Raw genomic sequence first — 16,584 nt, forward strand, 5'->3', positions numbered from 1 at the left:
GGGGAGTGCACGGCTGTGCTGCGGGAGGTTTGCCTGGGGCCCTCTGCAATTAATCAGCAGGGTGGCGATGACTAAAGTCATTTAATTATTCTGGTTTCCTTCATTTCTGGAGCTTCTGAAGATTACCTCTGACTCAAAGAGGAACTTGAGTGCATATATAAGGGCTTTTTCTAAATTTTGGCTTCCTGATGCAAGGATTCACAGGCCTGCAATGACAAGGCTTGTCACTTCGGGGGCCCTGAGCTGGCCTGTGCTTGCCTTCCATCCATCCACCCTCACAGCAGGGATATGAGGGGATCTGCTGGGACACATCAGGCATGTAGCACTGCAGTCCCCTCCACTTCCTAAAGCACCACCTCTGGGGCAAGAGAAACGCAGGCAGCCAGGGAAGGCTGCAAGAAACAGCATGCAATGCCTCACTTCTGACACCCTCAAAGGTCAAAACCACAAAGGGGTAGAGCAAGCTCGTTCCTTCCCCAAGCCAGCTCAGGCCCTCAACTTTTCTTAGCGATGGCTGTGGAGTTAATGGTCTCCCAGGGCAGAGGTCCTCTCTGCTCCTGGGAGCCCTTGCACAACAGCTCTGTCTTAACTGACAAGCTGCTGATGTTAAACTGTCCCAGGACAGTGAATAGCCCCCGGATTATCCCATCAACCCCTTCCCACAGCACATTTTCTTCTGTTCCCAGCATACTACAGATGGGCCTGTGCCGGCACAGACCTTTCTTCTATGAACACCCTGGGCTGTTGTCGTGTCTGGGACCCTCAGTGCATCCCCAGTCAATTCTGGATTTGCAGGAATACCAATACAGCATCTGCTGTTAGTGAAGCCCCCGTGACTCCTTATACAAAAGGTGCCCTGAGGATTAGTGACAAAACAGGGCATATTAAGTCAAAAAGAACAGCCAAGAGTCAACACTCACCCTCTGAGGAAATTAAAGCCATGTGCACAGACAAGGAGGTTCCCATAGGCATCAACTTTCAACAGGTTTCCATAGTGGGTATCAAACACCAGGCCTCTGTTAAGAAAGCGATTTAAGATATGAAGAAGCAAGCATATTAAGCGGTGATCATTTTAATAGCAGTTCTTTCCAAACCAACTCTAGAACAGCTTGCTCACTTGGTGTGGGGCATCAGAACAGAGTTGCTGTTACTATGCAGATGGGGTCTCTACTGTCCCTTTTACCCAGCTGCAGGTGAGCAACAAGAGCCCTGCACTGCCAGGTGAAAGGTACAGCTGATCTGCTCTCCATAGACTTGAAAACGGAACCGTTTAACCTGGCAGAGGCTTAGCTATGCATGTACCAGGGAAGACGTGGGCCTCTTGCACAGGGTCAGAAATCTGACGCCTGTGTTTGTGGTTTTTGCCGACAGCCCTGTTGGGCTGCAAGGAAGAGAGAGATGTGATAAAAGAATTTCTCCTCTCTTTTTCATGGCTCTGTAACAGACAGAGCCAGATGGGGCACGTAACTGTTGCACAAAACTGTTGAACATTTCCGGTTCCAACTCCAGCAAAACTCTCTCTCACTTATCTAGTAGCTTGCATCTGGAGAACGCAGCCTTCCCACAGAGACTTCCCTTCTGTCCCCTCCCTGGGATGAAGGCGGTGGATTTAATGGAGTCTTCATCCCAGGTTTGTGAAGGGCTACAGTCTTGTTACGGGCATGGGCACACCCAGCAACAGTCTTAGTGTAGAACATGCTGAGAGAAGGGAAGGAAGGAGGCTGCCACACTGAAAACTGGAACAACAAACCAACACACCCTCTTGTCCAGGCTTTTGCCAAAGAAGCTCCAAAGGAGTCAAAAAAAGCCAAATCCAGCAAAGGCACAAATGGAAACAACTTAAAGGTGCAGAGTTAGATAAAAAACCTTGTTTAAAACAATGTCCTTTTTACCTCTGCTACCAAAAGACAAAATGTAAGAATTTAGCAACTTTGCAGCATTAACTTTGCTTTCGGCATTTGAGTCAACTAGACAAGTGAAATGGATTGGTCCCACTTTCATTGTTGTTTACTGTCAGCTTAATTTTCAGGATGTCTTCTGCACCAGGATGCTATTAATTAAAATCTTTACAGAAAAATGTTCTGAGACATTCTAGCAGCCTCATGGACAGTAACAGCTCCTTCTCCCTGCATTTTGATTTAACTCCCAATCCAATTGTGTCTCTGCTGTCTTTGCTTTGAAAGGTTATTTTTGGACCATGTTTTCAGCAGGCCTCTTTTCTTGCACACTCCCTCTTTGCTGGCATGGACTCATGTGTGCCAGGGCCCTCCACATACTGGAGCAGTCTACTCCCTTCCCCATGATCTGTGGTCAACCACAGGCTTCACAAGCACAAATCTGAAAACCTGGCCTCGTGTGTTGCCTATGAACTTTACAGAACAAATATTCAAGGCCTCGAGCAGGCTGGGTCGGTATCTGTTAGTCATTTACCTGGTAGGGAATGCAGGATCATACACAAAATTGAGCAGCTCATGAGGGTATCCAATGGAAACTAATCTTTCTACGGTCAGGTCAAATCCAAGAGATTCGTATTCAGGGGATTTATACACTGTACCAAGATGAGATTTCAGTTAGAAAATTTGAAAACAGCTAGGGGGTTAAACAAGAAGGCAGTTAAAAGTAATGTACCCATTTGCCCTCCTCCCTCCTCCACATCACACACTCCCTTCTTTGCTCCTGCCCTTCGCTGCCTCCGGTCCCCCAGCCCGGAGCCATGGTGGAATTAGCTCATGCTTCAGGACTGCAGCTGAGCAGAGCCGCAGTTCAGATTTCAGCAGCAAAGTGCACCAGAAGAAATATCCTTCAGTCTATCACAGCTCTCTGCATTAGGAAAAATGTATTTCAAGCTGCAGCTCCTCTCCCTGCAGTCCCGTTAGGCAGATGCATGAACACTCCCCATTCCACCTGCTCGGATCGGGTTTTGGTTTACTGTGTTTTCGCAAAGCTGATGAAGAAACCAATAAATTTTGGGAACACATGTATTCATGGTTAGAAAGCCTGAAATTCATCGCTGCTGTGCTACTGTTACTGCTCTGGATACAATCCCAAAGCTTAGTATTGTCTCCAGATTTCCTCTCAGGGGAATTTATGTTTGCTACAGACTAAGTTAGCTTGAAGGTACAGCTGTCAACTTAACATACGATTTGTTTGTTAATAATACCATATGGTACTGTAAAAATCTGTTAGCTATTACCCTTGTACATCAAAATGCTACTCTTTTAAGCAATCTTACTGTTTTCACATTTCAGATGAGCTGCTCATCTGTGACACACACCTTAGTTCAATGCAAAAGAAATGGACTTGTTCAACCCAGTCATTCCTACCATCAGGCCTGCCTTCTTCCCGCAAATGACCTTCCCATATACTGGAAATGTTACTGCTTAATCATATCATTACATTAACATTTAAAAGGAAATCACTGTGTTTCCCTGATGGTGTGTTTGCATTTGCTGCATGTCGCTGTCTTAAATTGGTCCTAAGATGTAACAAGGTCAAATACAACCCTTGACTGCAAGGAAGCTTACCATGGGTTCAATGGGCCCAACTGTGTCAAACACTTGAATATTTCAAATATAGCTGAGTAAAATACAAAAACATGCAAGTTACACAGTAAGCTTGTTAGAAGACATGCTGCTTTTCCTGAGAGAAATCTAGGACATCTGTGGGCCTCACAATATATATTAATACACATTGTCCATACTGCCCAGGTAATCACCACCGTATATATACTTTAGAATACAGAAGCTCAATCTGAGAAAACAAAATTTATAAAATACCACAAAAATACTAAAAAGGCAAGGACTATAGCAGAAATGACACTGTCAAAAGACTCAGATCATAGTAACTGTAACAGAGGGCACCCATATCTCTTAATAATCTAAAAAGCACCAGAATCCTAAGAGTTAATTTTCCTCATTAAAAAAGTAATAAGCAAACCTGTAATGTTCTTAAACAGATAACTAAAATCAATAAAACAGTTATGAAAATCTTCAAGCATTATTATGCCGATGGCAAACATCAACAACATGATACAACATTCAATGCACATAGTCTTTTCTGTCCTTTAGGAAAAGAAGCGTTGATTGAGCTACAGATAGGAATGAGCAATCAAAAACCACAGCTAATGAAGAAAGCAGTGACTGACAAGGCAATTCTGGGGAGTGAGCTAGAGTTGGAGGGAGCAAAAGGCAGTTAGGTGATGAACAACATTGTGAGAGTGATACCACAGCATCATCTGGAAAAAGGAATTCCTCTGATGCAGGACAGTAAAGGCACTTTCCCGGGAAAACAGTAATGAATACACTGGCCCATACTCTCAGAAGCTGAAAGCACTGCAAAGCTCCCCATTATGTGAAGCAGCCTCCAGTCCCCCACTCTGTCCATAAAGCTGCTGCACTGCTCATTAGCTTCCTGGGACTTTGACCATGTTACCAATTTACCCATAAAAAAATCACTCCCAAACAAAACATTTCTCCAAGGAAACCCTGCTCATTCTGAACTCACCAACCATGGTGATGCTGCCTAGACAAAAAGAATCTCAAGGAACACAGTGGCATCTCCTCTGGAGAAGCAGAAGTGGTTCATAAACAGCTCCAGCAGAACCTTTCCAGGGAAACCACGGGGCTTTCTGTTAAACAACCTGTGCATCTTGTTAACACTCCACCAAAGAATGGCTGTGGTGGGACATGTTGCCAGCTGCTCACAAAATGCCCTCAGTCAATTTCTTTCTTTCTGTATTTGCCTCTCTGTCTTAGATTTATCACTACAGACTTCCTTTTAACTCTCTGGGCCTAAGGAAACAAGCTGAAGCACCCATAGGAAAAAGGCTGAAGAACAGGTATCAACCTCAGCCTTCATCATCCTGAGTCTCTGTTGAGGCAGTACTGCAACAGGATTAATCTGAATGTTTCTTTTTGGGGGTAGTTATTCCCCCTACTTCATAAGCTCAAGATTTTACTTCCTTGACTTCTTTTTGACTAAAACTAAACTACTACCTCACTCATGTCTCACATCCCTTCCCTATTTTTCTACCACTCCTCAGTATCTGGAAAACGAGAGCCTTCTCCTTAATACACGAACTCAATAAAGACACAGGAAACTGGACTCCTGGAAACGGGAAAGGGACAATAAACATCCTCATTACCATCATACCTACTGTTCAAGATAAACTTTCCTTTAATTAGAAACACAGCTGGGAACAGACTGAGAGCTCACCAAGCCCACCTTGACAGCACCCTATACCACAGCACGTACTGCATCAATCGGTATGAGCCACAACCCACTGACATTTCTCATAAGCTGTGCAAATGCCTGTTTCAGTAACATGAGCTTCCGGGCAAACAAACGATCCACGTCCTTCAGATCAAGTATGAACAGGCTAACACTGCTGCAACTACAGCAGCACATTTGGGGGAGATGCCCCAATTATACGCATTACTAGATGAAAAAAAAATATTTCCGTATTGCACTCAAGGCTGGTCACTCTCTCTCATATCTTGTTTACTTCAGGTATCCGTGGGGAAAATGAGTAGAGAGGACATATCAGGGGTTTTTTTTCTGCAGCTGCATGACGAAAAAATAGTTTAAAACTTTCCTGGAACATCCACCTCCCTCAGACCTGGTTGCTGAGACCACAACTGGAGATAATTTGTGTGCCACGGCGATGCCATGAATTCAGTTATTTGCCACGTGGTGTCTCCTTTACTCAGCTCTTTCACCCAGTTGAGAAGGGCCCAGTCTTCAAGTACCCCCAACTCTTTGACAGGTGAGGAGGCAGAGCCACAAACCCATTTTCAGACCATCCTTGCCCAACGCATATGGGATGACAGTAAGACCAAAGCACAATGTACATCTTATTCTGGTTTCTTTTTCTCACTACTTGATGGCGGCATCTCTGCCACTGTGCCAAGTCCCCAGCTCCAGAGGACCACGTTATTTCAATAGTCTGTGTTCCAACACAGGCAAATGCTTCAGCGGCGCAGGGCAATGAGCACCCAGCGCTTGTGGATTATGCAACTGGGGTGGAAAAAAAAAAACCAACCAAAGCTTTAAAAAAAACCAAAAGCCAGTTGACAGCATTTCACCTCCCCTTAATACCATCACTTGGTTTAACATTATACTACTGAAAGGTAAAAAGCAGTCCCCTGGGAGTGAAAGTTGCAAGCCTTTGGGTCTGTGATGAGTGTGGGCATCCCTTACACGGTATGTGACAGGAGGGAAGCCGATCTGGAATGAGCAGGGGTTGTGCAGTAAGGTATGCAATTCTCATGCATTTGTGTGGTTGTTTTTACCTTTGCTGCCAAGACACAGACAGTAACAATTTTATAGCCTTCCTGAAAAGGAAAAAAAAAAAAAAAAAAAAAAAAAAAAAAAAAAAAAAAAAAAAGAAAATCTCTACAGAGTCTCCAGCTTATTCAAAATGCTGCTGCCAGGATTTTAACTCACATGAGGCAGATGCAGATTCAGAGTGTCACTCCAGTCTTGACGGAGTTACACTGGGCTCCCCTGTTAAAGAAAAAAATCAGACTGATTTTAAAACTGCAACAGCTCTGTGCCATGTGGGACTGTATCTGCTGGAGCTCTGTCCTCTGGTAATGAGCTGGCCTGGCAGCTATTCCAAACGCACTTACAACTGATTTATAGAGGAGGCACAGTTGGTAATCATGCATCCTGCAGGCAAAATTCTGTCCTCATATCCACAAAGCAGTCTTAGATCATCAGTGCAGTGATAATTAGGAGGAAGAAGCTACAAGCGCATTGCCCAGATGACACAAACCCTTCGAGTTCTCTCAGACGCAGAGCAACTGGTTCAAGAAAGGGTATCATGCTCTTTTTGGGACTTTGCCATTATTGTCCATTCCTCAGTCAGTGACGGATCACTCCTTTCAGGGCACTCACTCTCTTTCACGCCACAAAATGCCTGCACGTGTCAGCACAGGAGACTTGGGAGACTGAGTCAGGAGCTACTCCGGGAACCTGAGAAGAGAATTTTGCCCTACATCTGAAGGCGCTCCCAGGCGACAGCCTCACACACCAGGTCAATCTGACGTAGCATGTCTAAATTCAATTGTATACTTTAACACACTTACGCTTGGGCTTTTATGTGCAAAGCATTGTGGGGTAAACTGGCGCCAAACCTGCACATAGTGCTGCACCATTTGCAAGCACACACAGTAAGAACACCAGATCCGTTCTGCAACTTACAGGTACGCACAGAATAATCAGGAATAACTTTGAGATCCAATTTGCACTAAATACAAAGCTGAATGAGTTGGAATGATGTTGCAAAAAGGACCCACAGAAGAATGCAGACCTCCTGGAAGGTTCCTGTGAAAATAAGTGCTTAAAACCTGTTTTCTTTCAAAATGAATGGCTGAGGAAGGCTGTAGTGCATGTGATAGCTTTGTTTAAGCTGTGGGGAATAGAAAGCCCTTCAAGGGATGCCCATTTCTTTCCTTGTTCCTCCTCTACACATACAAAGATTTCAAATTCAGGCAGGGCAGCTTCTCACTGAAGATGTAACACGGTTTCTTCCAAAGCTTGCCGACACTTCTTACGAGCTAGTGATGGATCATAGGACAGAAGCAGGAGCTAAAGGTACAATGACCACCCCTTTTTGCGTTGCTTCAGCTGTTGTGACTTTTGTGAGATCTATTTGCTGTCTCAAACTGCACACCTGCAAGCCAGTCCTGCCTAGCCATTTTATTTCCCACCACTACAGATTTGGTGCTGGTAAAAGCCCTGAACTGTGAACAGTGACAACACGCTGATTTTCCACACCACTGAGGCAGCTTTGAGGAAGCAGCTCCTGGTTTAGGAAGGGAAAGGTGAGCTCGGGAGGTTGCTGCAGCAACAGAAGCCTGCAGAGTGAGCAGCTCCTCTGGGGAGACAGGCAGGGCGAGGACTACTAAATGATGACCTGATGTCTCATTCATCCCTGCCTCCATTTTTTTCCCATCTGTCATCCTCTTTTGCCAGTGTGCTCTCCCGTGACTCCCTAGCGTCTCCTGAAGAAGTTTCATCCCTTCCATCATCCAACTTCTCGCCTGCCTTCCCTCCCAGCTAGAAGCCAAGAGCAGCCCAGGGAAAGGTGCTCGCAATGCCCCCAGAACCTCCCCCCCGGCATTGGCAGGGGACTTCACGGGAGCAGCTGCTTTCTGCAGCTGGTGCATTGCCTGCTCTGATCCTTTGGGCACAAACCATCTCAACTCCTTCCCCACGCAGGTGCTGAGAGCATTGTCCACACTGTGGGCTTCCCCGTCCTTGGCCCTGCCACTGAGAGCCTCTTGGGAACTGGAACACCTTAGTCTGCCCACTCGGTTTTGGTTGGCACATGAAACTAATTGGCTTTTGACTTTCAGGTGTTCAGATAAGATCAGTGTTTCTCAAACTAGAGGTGATGACCTCCTCCAAAGGGTTGCAAAAAGCTCTAACAAACATTCAACCTTCAGAAATTTTACCCGTTATCTGGGTTCTCCAGAAGTCACACAAAGACAGGTAAGTCAAAAGGTGGACAGACAATGCAGGGGGTGTAGCCTTGTCTCTGAAGCACAGGAAATGCAGCCCAATTACTTTGTGTTAAGTCTTGAAGAAATGAAAGTAAAATAACTAGAAACAGGTTCTTTCAGTTGCTGCATATTCCCCAGTGGGTAAGCCATGCAAATCAGGGAGTTAGGGACATACTGATGTATGGTGGGTAGCTAGTATCCAGATTTATATACGTCTCAGGCACAACATGCATAATTAAGCTTGTACAAATACATTACTGAAATTACATAAACCTGACTTAAAGAGCATGATCAAAATGCTGCTCATTTTAAATGTTGATCCATATTCTGAATTGCACCACAAATAAATAATGTAAGTATGCATTAGAAATACATTTATATCAATGTTGTGCTGACAAAAACTGCTTAGTCAAAGCCTTAAGGACCAAGATCCCCTTTTACAAACCGATGCCCTATAGCAGTGCAAGCATCCATGTACCCTGCCTCAACAATGTCTATCAAATGAGATCCTAGACTAGTGTCCCAAAATCAGATGGACCTATCCCCAGAGCTCTCCATTCTGTCAACATCTCCTCTGCACATAGCCCCCAAGTTGGGCATTTAGTGCCACATACTCCCGGGATGTCTGTAACAGTCACCCTTCCATAACCAACCGGACCACTGACTATTTCATGCAAGCACCAAATACTCATTCCCTGTCACTTCTGACCACCCAACCTGCAACTCCAGCTAAGAATCCAGAAGGAAACAGTGATTGACCAGTCTTGGAGGTGTTTGGGGCACTGGACTTAATTAAAAAATAAACCACACTGAAGCAACAATACCAATTAATCATAAGCATTTAATTAAATTAAAACCAATTAAACCATAAGTGTCGGGCAGGCATTTCATATACTGCAATAGTTTGAGGAAAGTTTGTCTCAGCTGTAGGGCCAGAGGTCTGAGGATCCCCAGAAATAACCAGGTAGTAAAAAATGCCATCCGACCTCTATATACTGACCCTCTTTTCAGTGTACCTATTATCCTCATAACTCATTACTGAGCAATGCCAGTTTTCATATATAATTAGAGAAGAGGATTTATGCTCTAGAATACTAATGACTTCAGCTTCTGTGTTACGGGGTCTTTTCCAACCAGGGGAGGTGTTGTCAGGTACTGTCATTGAAACATAAGGACAGGGAAACGGTAACCTTTCAAGCTATGATGTTCTCTCTGTTAAAATAATTCATTCCTGACACGGGAAGGAATCTGAAATGTCATGTTTAAGTTTCACACCTGGGTGTTAGCTTCCCTGCAGTTTTGACAGCACAGTCAGACTGCTCAGCTCAGATGGGAGCCCAGACTCACTCCTGGCTTGCATAGCTGGGCAGGGTGCTGCCATCTTGCACCGGAAACATGGCAGAGGATTTTCTTTTCCGTGAGAACTGGAAACCCTGCAGAGGCACCTGTACTGTGGGAGCTTCTGTACAAACACACTCAGATGGCTTGGCAATACCAAGAGTGGGGGCAAGAACAAAGCTCCAGCTCCCCTTGCCTTGCATTTCTCTTTCCAAAGACCCATCAAGTGTTACCTCAACTTCTGCCACAGCCACTGCAGACATTTCACTTCACAGCATCCTCGCCACACACAAAGGCAAAAACGGACACTCCTGTTTAAAGCCCTGGTTGCATACAGCAGGGTTTCAGTCCATCTCTGCCCAGCTAAACACGTGCCTACTGTGTGCTTCCCTGCGCGCAGGGCAGTGGAGTCGTGCGTGGCTGTGCTGTGCCCACCTGGGACCTCAGTGCCTGTAAACAAACTGACAAAGTGGTCAATGCGCCTAATTGTAATCACAAGAAACCTTAAACAAAACCCATGGGACAAATCGTATGTTTTCAATTAGGAACGTGGTGAATCACCGACTTGCCGTTTATTTATGGACTCAGCTGAACTATGACCATACAGGATTTGTGTAAGGTCAAAACAAGTTGAAAAACAGCCAGGAACAGACCCCAGTCCTATTGACTCTTGGGTTTTCATTTTACCTCTAGACTATAAATAAAAATGCACTGTATTATGCAAAGCAGAATTGTAGTATTTCAGCCTATATTTAAATTGAGTTTTCATAGTACCAAACAAACAAAATGGGTAGCAACAGTATGTTTTGTTTCTTTTAATTGATTCTATTTTTCAATCTGAAATGAGAAGAAACTGCTGCCATACTGATAATTTTCATTTACTCAAAGAAACCTTTTCAAACACAGAAGCGTTCTGTGCAGTAAGACAAAGCTGAGCTTTAAGCACACTTCAATATTTAATGTACCTTTTCTATTTCACTAGAAACTATGTATTCGTAGTGATCAGCAAACAAGACCTTGACAAAACCCTCCAGGTGCATCCCAGGATATTTTTGTATGCTTAACACACAAGCTGCTCCGCTGTGCATGAACCGCCAGATCTTGCACTAAGCCTCTCGCAGCCACAGATGTTTTTGACAGTAAAACTGATAGCGGGAAACAAGGTAAGAGTCACTAATTGTCATAGTGTTGAATTTTTTGGATCTGAGCTTCAGTGGCTCCCCAGCACCCTTTTCTGACAATGCCAAATACAGGGTTCTGGGTGGAAACCAGCACACACCTACAGAGAAGCACAAAGGCTCTGCAGTCCTGAACTGCAGCACTGTCCATAAAGCAGCTATGCACCCATTCTGCAGCCTGAGCGCGATGGAAAATTCCTTACCTCTAATGCTCTTGCAAACATTCCCAAGTGCACAGCACAGCTCCCAGCTCTAAGACCTCTAACCTGGAACCGTCTCAGCTCCTATTCTCACACCCTGCATGCTAAAAGGATCTGTAAAGACAGGATTTGTTGTTGCTTCAAGGATTGACACAGTACTGTATGTTCAGCTTAGCTCTGAATTGCTGGGTCTACACTTCAGGTTGTTTTTAGTGCTGCGCTTCTACTTGTTTTAAAAACAAAATTGTTGTCAAGTATCATCAGCTTTAACTCTTCCCAAAGCAGGCTTATTAGTGCTCTTATTGGTAAATTCCAGATATTTTTAGCTTTCTGCTGCTGTGCTTTGTTTGCCTTTGATGTAACAAAGATTTGGACTGTTTGGATATGCCTCAGAGGCTGGCAAAACAGAGCTTAGTGTTGGAAAGATTTCTTCTGCTGAATAAAAATGCATGGCTCGAGGTAACAGCAGCACTGAGGTCACATTTTGCATGTTGAGAGAAGCAATTCAGATGGACTACATTTCAAGGAAACTTCAGTTTGTCTATTTTAGTAGTTGGCATAACATTCCTTTGCATTGGAATAATATTTTAAAGATGACTACACAGTCACCTGTTCTTTTATGGGAATTTTTTATGGTTTCCCTGACACAAGAGAATCTTTTTTTTGTGCCTAACAAGTAGCCTTCACAATTTACCTCTCTCAGATACAGCCCACTGGGAGTCATAATCCCATACTGGAAATATCCCTGCATTTCCATGGAAACAAGCTACTGTGCCAAAATATGGGCTTAGTTCTTCAATGAAGACTTCTGAACAGGGAAGAAACAGTTGCATGGGCTTCATGTTCAAACTTAATTTGCTAACATCTAGAAATAAAAAGAAAATGACTTAAAAGTATAGTAGCCATTTATACACTATATCTAAGGCATTATTCAGGTGTATCAGCATTTCCAAACAATCCAACTTCTTATTGCTCTCCATATTCACTTAAGAGAGTGAGCCTCAAAAGCTCCACATTTGTTTAACAGTGTGCACCTGGACTTATATGTAGCACAAGTGCCCAGGCTGTCAATAAGCCACATACATAAGTTTTTCTGTAGTGTGCTAAAATAAGGCATTCACAAAGCAATAGCACACATGTGATCTCAGAGTTAAAGCCTTCTGTACTCTCAGCTTCGGTTCCTCCTACAGAGTAGGCTGTTCGTGTCATCACAAGGGTATTTGCAACTTAATCGTACTTCTGTTCTGGTATTAAGATTACGAGATAAGGGGGTCTATTAGAGTGAAAAATACCGTCATATTTCCATCTGTCTGGCAAAGACAAGAACTGGCCGTCGGTATGCTAACAGCCTCCTGACCCAGCTTGGTGTTACTCTCATGTTTTTAAGAGCAAGAAAACAGAAAATACCAACTTTTGAAACTTTCCTTACACTGTGAAGACTTGATCTTTCAGCAGCTTCTGTCTAACACACTGATTCTTCAAGAATCCACAGACAGCAGATTAGCAGTTTGTCAGTCAGTGATTTACTGGGATGGAGCAAGCAACACATGCTCTCTCCACTCCTCACTCCCAATGCCAGCATGTGAGATCCCACAGCTCCAGACCTGGGTTTGCTCATTATACAGCTTTAAACGGCCAAACTCCGAAGAGCAGCAACACAAAGAGAGCAGGGACAATAGCCACTCGAGCACTGCACTGGTATTTGAAAAAACATCCAGCTCAAAGCATACGAGTTACAATATAGCTTCTCCATCTGCCTTTAGCTTTGAAACACTAATGGCTAAGCCAGCCTCTGAAATCTGCAAAATCTGCACCTGTTAAACTGGAAACGTGCAAATGTGAAAACGCAGACAGCAGATGTGCGATAGTCAAGGCATGTCTCATTTTTTGCTAGGACAGTTTGAAGGCTACTGTTGTCACATCTACCAATTCCTTTCTCTAGCTACCACACCATTTCTGTATGAGAAAGAAGCAAAACTGCTTAGTGTCTCCCCAAAAGAGTCTCAAAGCCTGTAGTCCTTACATCATGATGAAATTAAACATAAACCTTTAACCTAAGGAGGAGAGCCTCATTAGAACATTTGTATTGGAGTCCAGTACCAATAAACAGACAATAACAGTATCTGAACAGAACAAATATTTCTATATAGTTGCTTACATTACAAGCTCAGCAGCTTTTTAAAGTATTCAATTCAATCTTTCATGTATAAAACTCCCACATTTATACTTTGTTTTTCATCTGTGCAATCCAAAATTTTTTTATACAAGCTACAAATTCATTAGTCCCATTTCTCAGTTGTGGAAACCAAAACACAGAAAACTCATACAACTCAGCCACAGTAAAAATACTAGATCGAGTGAAGAACCAATTCTCAATTCAGCTGCCACCTTGTCCCCCAGATCACACACAGCAACAAGCCAATCCTACTTTCTGGTTGAGTGTATCTTTTCCAGAGTCAACAGGTAAAGAAAAGCATTTCAAAAATAAGATGTGGGCGTGAAAAACTTCCCTCTCCTCCAAACTGCAAGGATGGCTTAGACACAAACGCCTACTTGAGGAAGGGGCAAAACCTGTTTACGCATGTCGCACTTTGGAGTATGTTGGGAAAGACTAAAGCTGTCTTTCACATGTCTTTTCCCATATGATGAGAAGGGAAATGCTACAGCTGAAAGCATAAGCAATTTTGCAATAAAATCTTTGCAGTTCACCAAATCTTGGCATTAAGTTGGCAATGTTTCCAGGACACAAGCTATATTCCAATCAGATTATGCTGCATTAATCATATTTGCACACAATAAAAACAGGTTTTTTCAAGCCTCATTTCCCATTCTTTTTTATTAAAACAGTTTTCAGCGGCCAATGATAATTTTATTATTGATTTCTGGAGAACATGGAAGCAGCTGTGATTTAAGTACAGGAAAAGCATTCCAAATGAAAGCATCCTGCCTACTGATATTACATCTTATCTACCTCAGAGACAGAAGATAAAACTTTCAACAAGGCCGTAACTTTTGGAGAAGGAGGGCAGTCACAGAGGAATCCTTTCAAGCACAATTGAGTTTGTAATTCTTACTAATTCCCCCTCCATCTGCCAATGGCCCGGTGTGAAATTACAGCCAGGTTGAGAACCCCACTGCTTTAGCTCTGCTCCTGTCAAGGGACGTCTATCCATCACCTCATTGTGCAACCTGTCCCATTTAAAACCTAGTAATGCCAAGGCCTCCTGCATTACTTGGATGCAGACCTACTAATTACAAGTGTAGCTCACACTGAGAAGGAAGCAGCCAAATAAAATGCTGTGTGAAACCAATCTCTCTCTGCTGCATTTCCAATGGGCCTCGCCAACTCCTAGTCTCAGGTGAGTGTTGTAGTGAAGACTCTCTACTGACATACCTTTATCTTTCTTCCTGCAGTTTGCAGAAAACACCAAACAGAGAAGGCTGTCAATCTTTTGGATTACATGCAACATTTTCCTTTACCAAAGCACGGGCAGTTTTGACAGTACTAGTAAAACAGGAAGGCAGACCAGAATTGTTACTGACTACTGGTCTTCTACCTAGTCAGGATGAATAAGCAGAGATGAATCATTTGGATAATAAAATAAACTACTATTTAGCAAACAAAAACGCACTGCAAAAGGACCTTCAAATCTCTCTAACTTAAGGATTTAAACAGGAAGGCAGGCAGCAAGGTCAGCAGTGGCAGAGAACGAAGGGCTGCTGGGGTGATGGCTGCGTAACATCACAGAAACTTGTCTTAATCCCCGCTAACAGCAAGGGCTGAAATAGCTGATGACTCTTGCTTGCATCAAGCTCTCCAAGATTTTAAGCAGCAAGTATTTAACTATGCACACAAACCACAGTCAAACCCTGCTGTTGCTGTTCTTCCTGCTCCTTCGACTTTCGTCCCAACGCCACTGAGCTGAAAGGAAACATTATTTTATGCACAAAATACGATTCACTAAAACAAGGAAACCAAACAGACTGAATAGGAAGGGGACAGTCAGCTTCATATACAACACAGATTTCTGAGCCTCCAGTACTAGTGTAGTACTAAACCTAGGGAGACTTGGGAGTTTCCATACATGTAGGAGATCTTATTTCCCTTAATGGGAAAACAAGGAATCTAAAACCTGTGAAGAGTTATTTCAATTTGCTTTTGTTTTATTTTGAGCAGTCAAACTAATTCAAGCTGTAATCACAGGGGCTACAAATTCAGCAATTTAATGTCCATAATTTCTCAGAAAAAGAAGGCTAAAACCTTCAGGCTCTTTTCTCAAGACAAAAAGACTTTGTTTGCCGAACCCACCCATTAGCAGTATTTCTCAACCCTATGCAAGGAAAGAGACAAACACAATGAGAGAACATGGAAGTTAATAACAAGAATTCAAAGTTTAACCTAATTTTGACATGAAAGCAAAATGTATCAGACAGCCTTGAATTTTTTCAATTCTGAGTTAAGTGGTCCTTTAATTTAATAAGGTCAAGAAATACTACCCTATAAAACAATGCATGAAATTATGTTTTATGTGCAATGTAACATGATGATACTAAAACTGCTGTCAGTTGGCAAGCTGGCGTTCTCAGTCATCCTACTAGTAGAACACATGATCACTGCAGCATGTGTGTAATTGTGTTACAATGTACTTCAAAATGGAAATACCACATCCCTACCAAAATTAGATTATTGTAGACAGAAAACAGTGTTATTGTAAGTAGGTTTGTATTCTTAAATTCATAAAGAACAAAACTGTCTCAAGCTTCTAAAGTTCAAAACAAGTGATTCTGACTTCTCTGGCACTGAACCACCTCCTAAGCAAGACTTTTGGTGCTGCCAGTGGCCACTGGTTTGGGAAGAAGAAAGACAGAAGAGTGACACTGTGTTTTCCTTTACTGACACCACAGCCTACTCTTCACGTGATAGGTAATTCAAGGTGTTCCAAAATAATCATTTTTCTTCTGAGATGTCAAAATGTGTGACTGTCAGCTTTGGATGAATGTCATCAGTTTATTTCTGATGTGAAAGTTCACGCGAGAGAGAGGGGAAAGGACCATGGCATATAGTTTTTGGCAGGGTCAATGTATCTTCAATCATTAAATGTGAAGATTGTGCTTGCTATATTTTTAAACAACTTTACAGAAATGTGACTTAGCAATATCTGAAAGTACAAATGCAGAAAACTAGATGAGGAGCTGATGACATTTGCGATGGTTCCGTTGTTCTTCCTTGGTCTATTTACATGTCTTGAATGGTACCCAAAAGGCTTCTGCGGAGCATGCACCATCTGGTATGCAGATACCATTTACAGATGTTAAATTACAGATAAACTAGCTTTTTACAATTTTTTTTAATCTAGACAG

General features: G+C 43.0%; 1 protein-coding gene across 1 annotated transcript in view; it reads right to left on the reverse strand.

Moving 5' to 3' along the window:
• Window positions 1-16,584, reverse strand: part of NT5C2 (5'-nucleotidase, cytosolic II) — a 40,753-nt gene that overhangs the window by 10,488 nt on the left and 13,681 nt on the right. The window contains exons 3-4 of the mRNA XM_009881534.1: window positions 2,431-2,548; window positions 921-1,016 (exon numbers count right to left, since the gene is read on the reverse strand). Of these exons, the coding sequence (XP_009879836.1) occupies window positions 921-1,016; window positions 2,431-2,548 (214 nt within the window). The remainder of the gene's footprint in view (window positions 1-920; window positions 1,017-2,430; window positions 2,549-16,584) is intronic.

Source organism: Charadrius vociferus, unplaced genomic scaffold, assembly GCF_000708025.1.
Source record: "Charadrius vociferus isolate BGI_N301 unplaced genomic scaffold, ASM70802v2 scaffold282, whole genome shotgun sequence".
Classification (NCBI taxonomy): Eukaryota; Metazoa; Chordata; class Aves; order Charadriiformes; family Charadriidae; genus Charadrius; species Charadrius vociferus.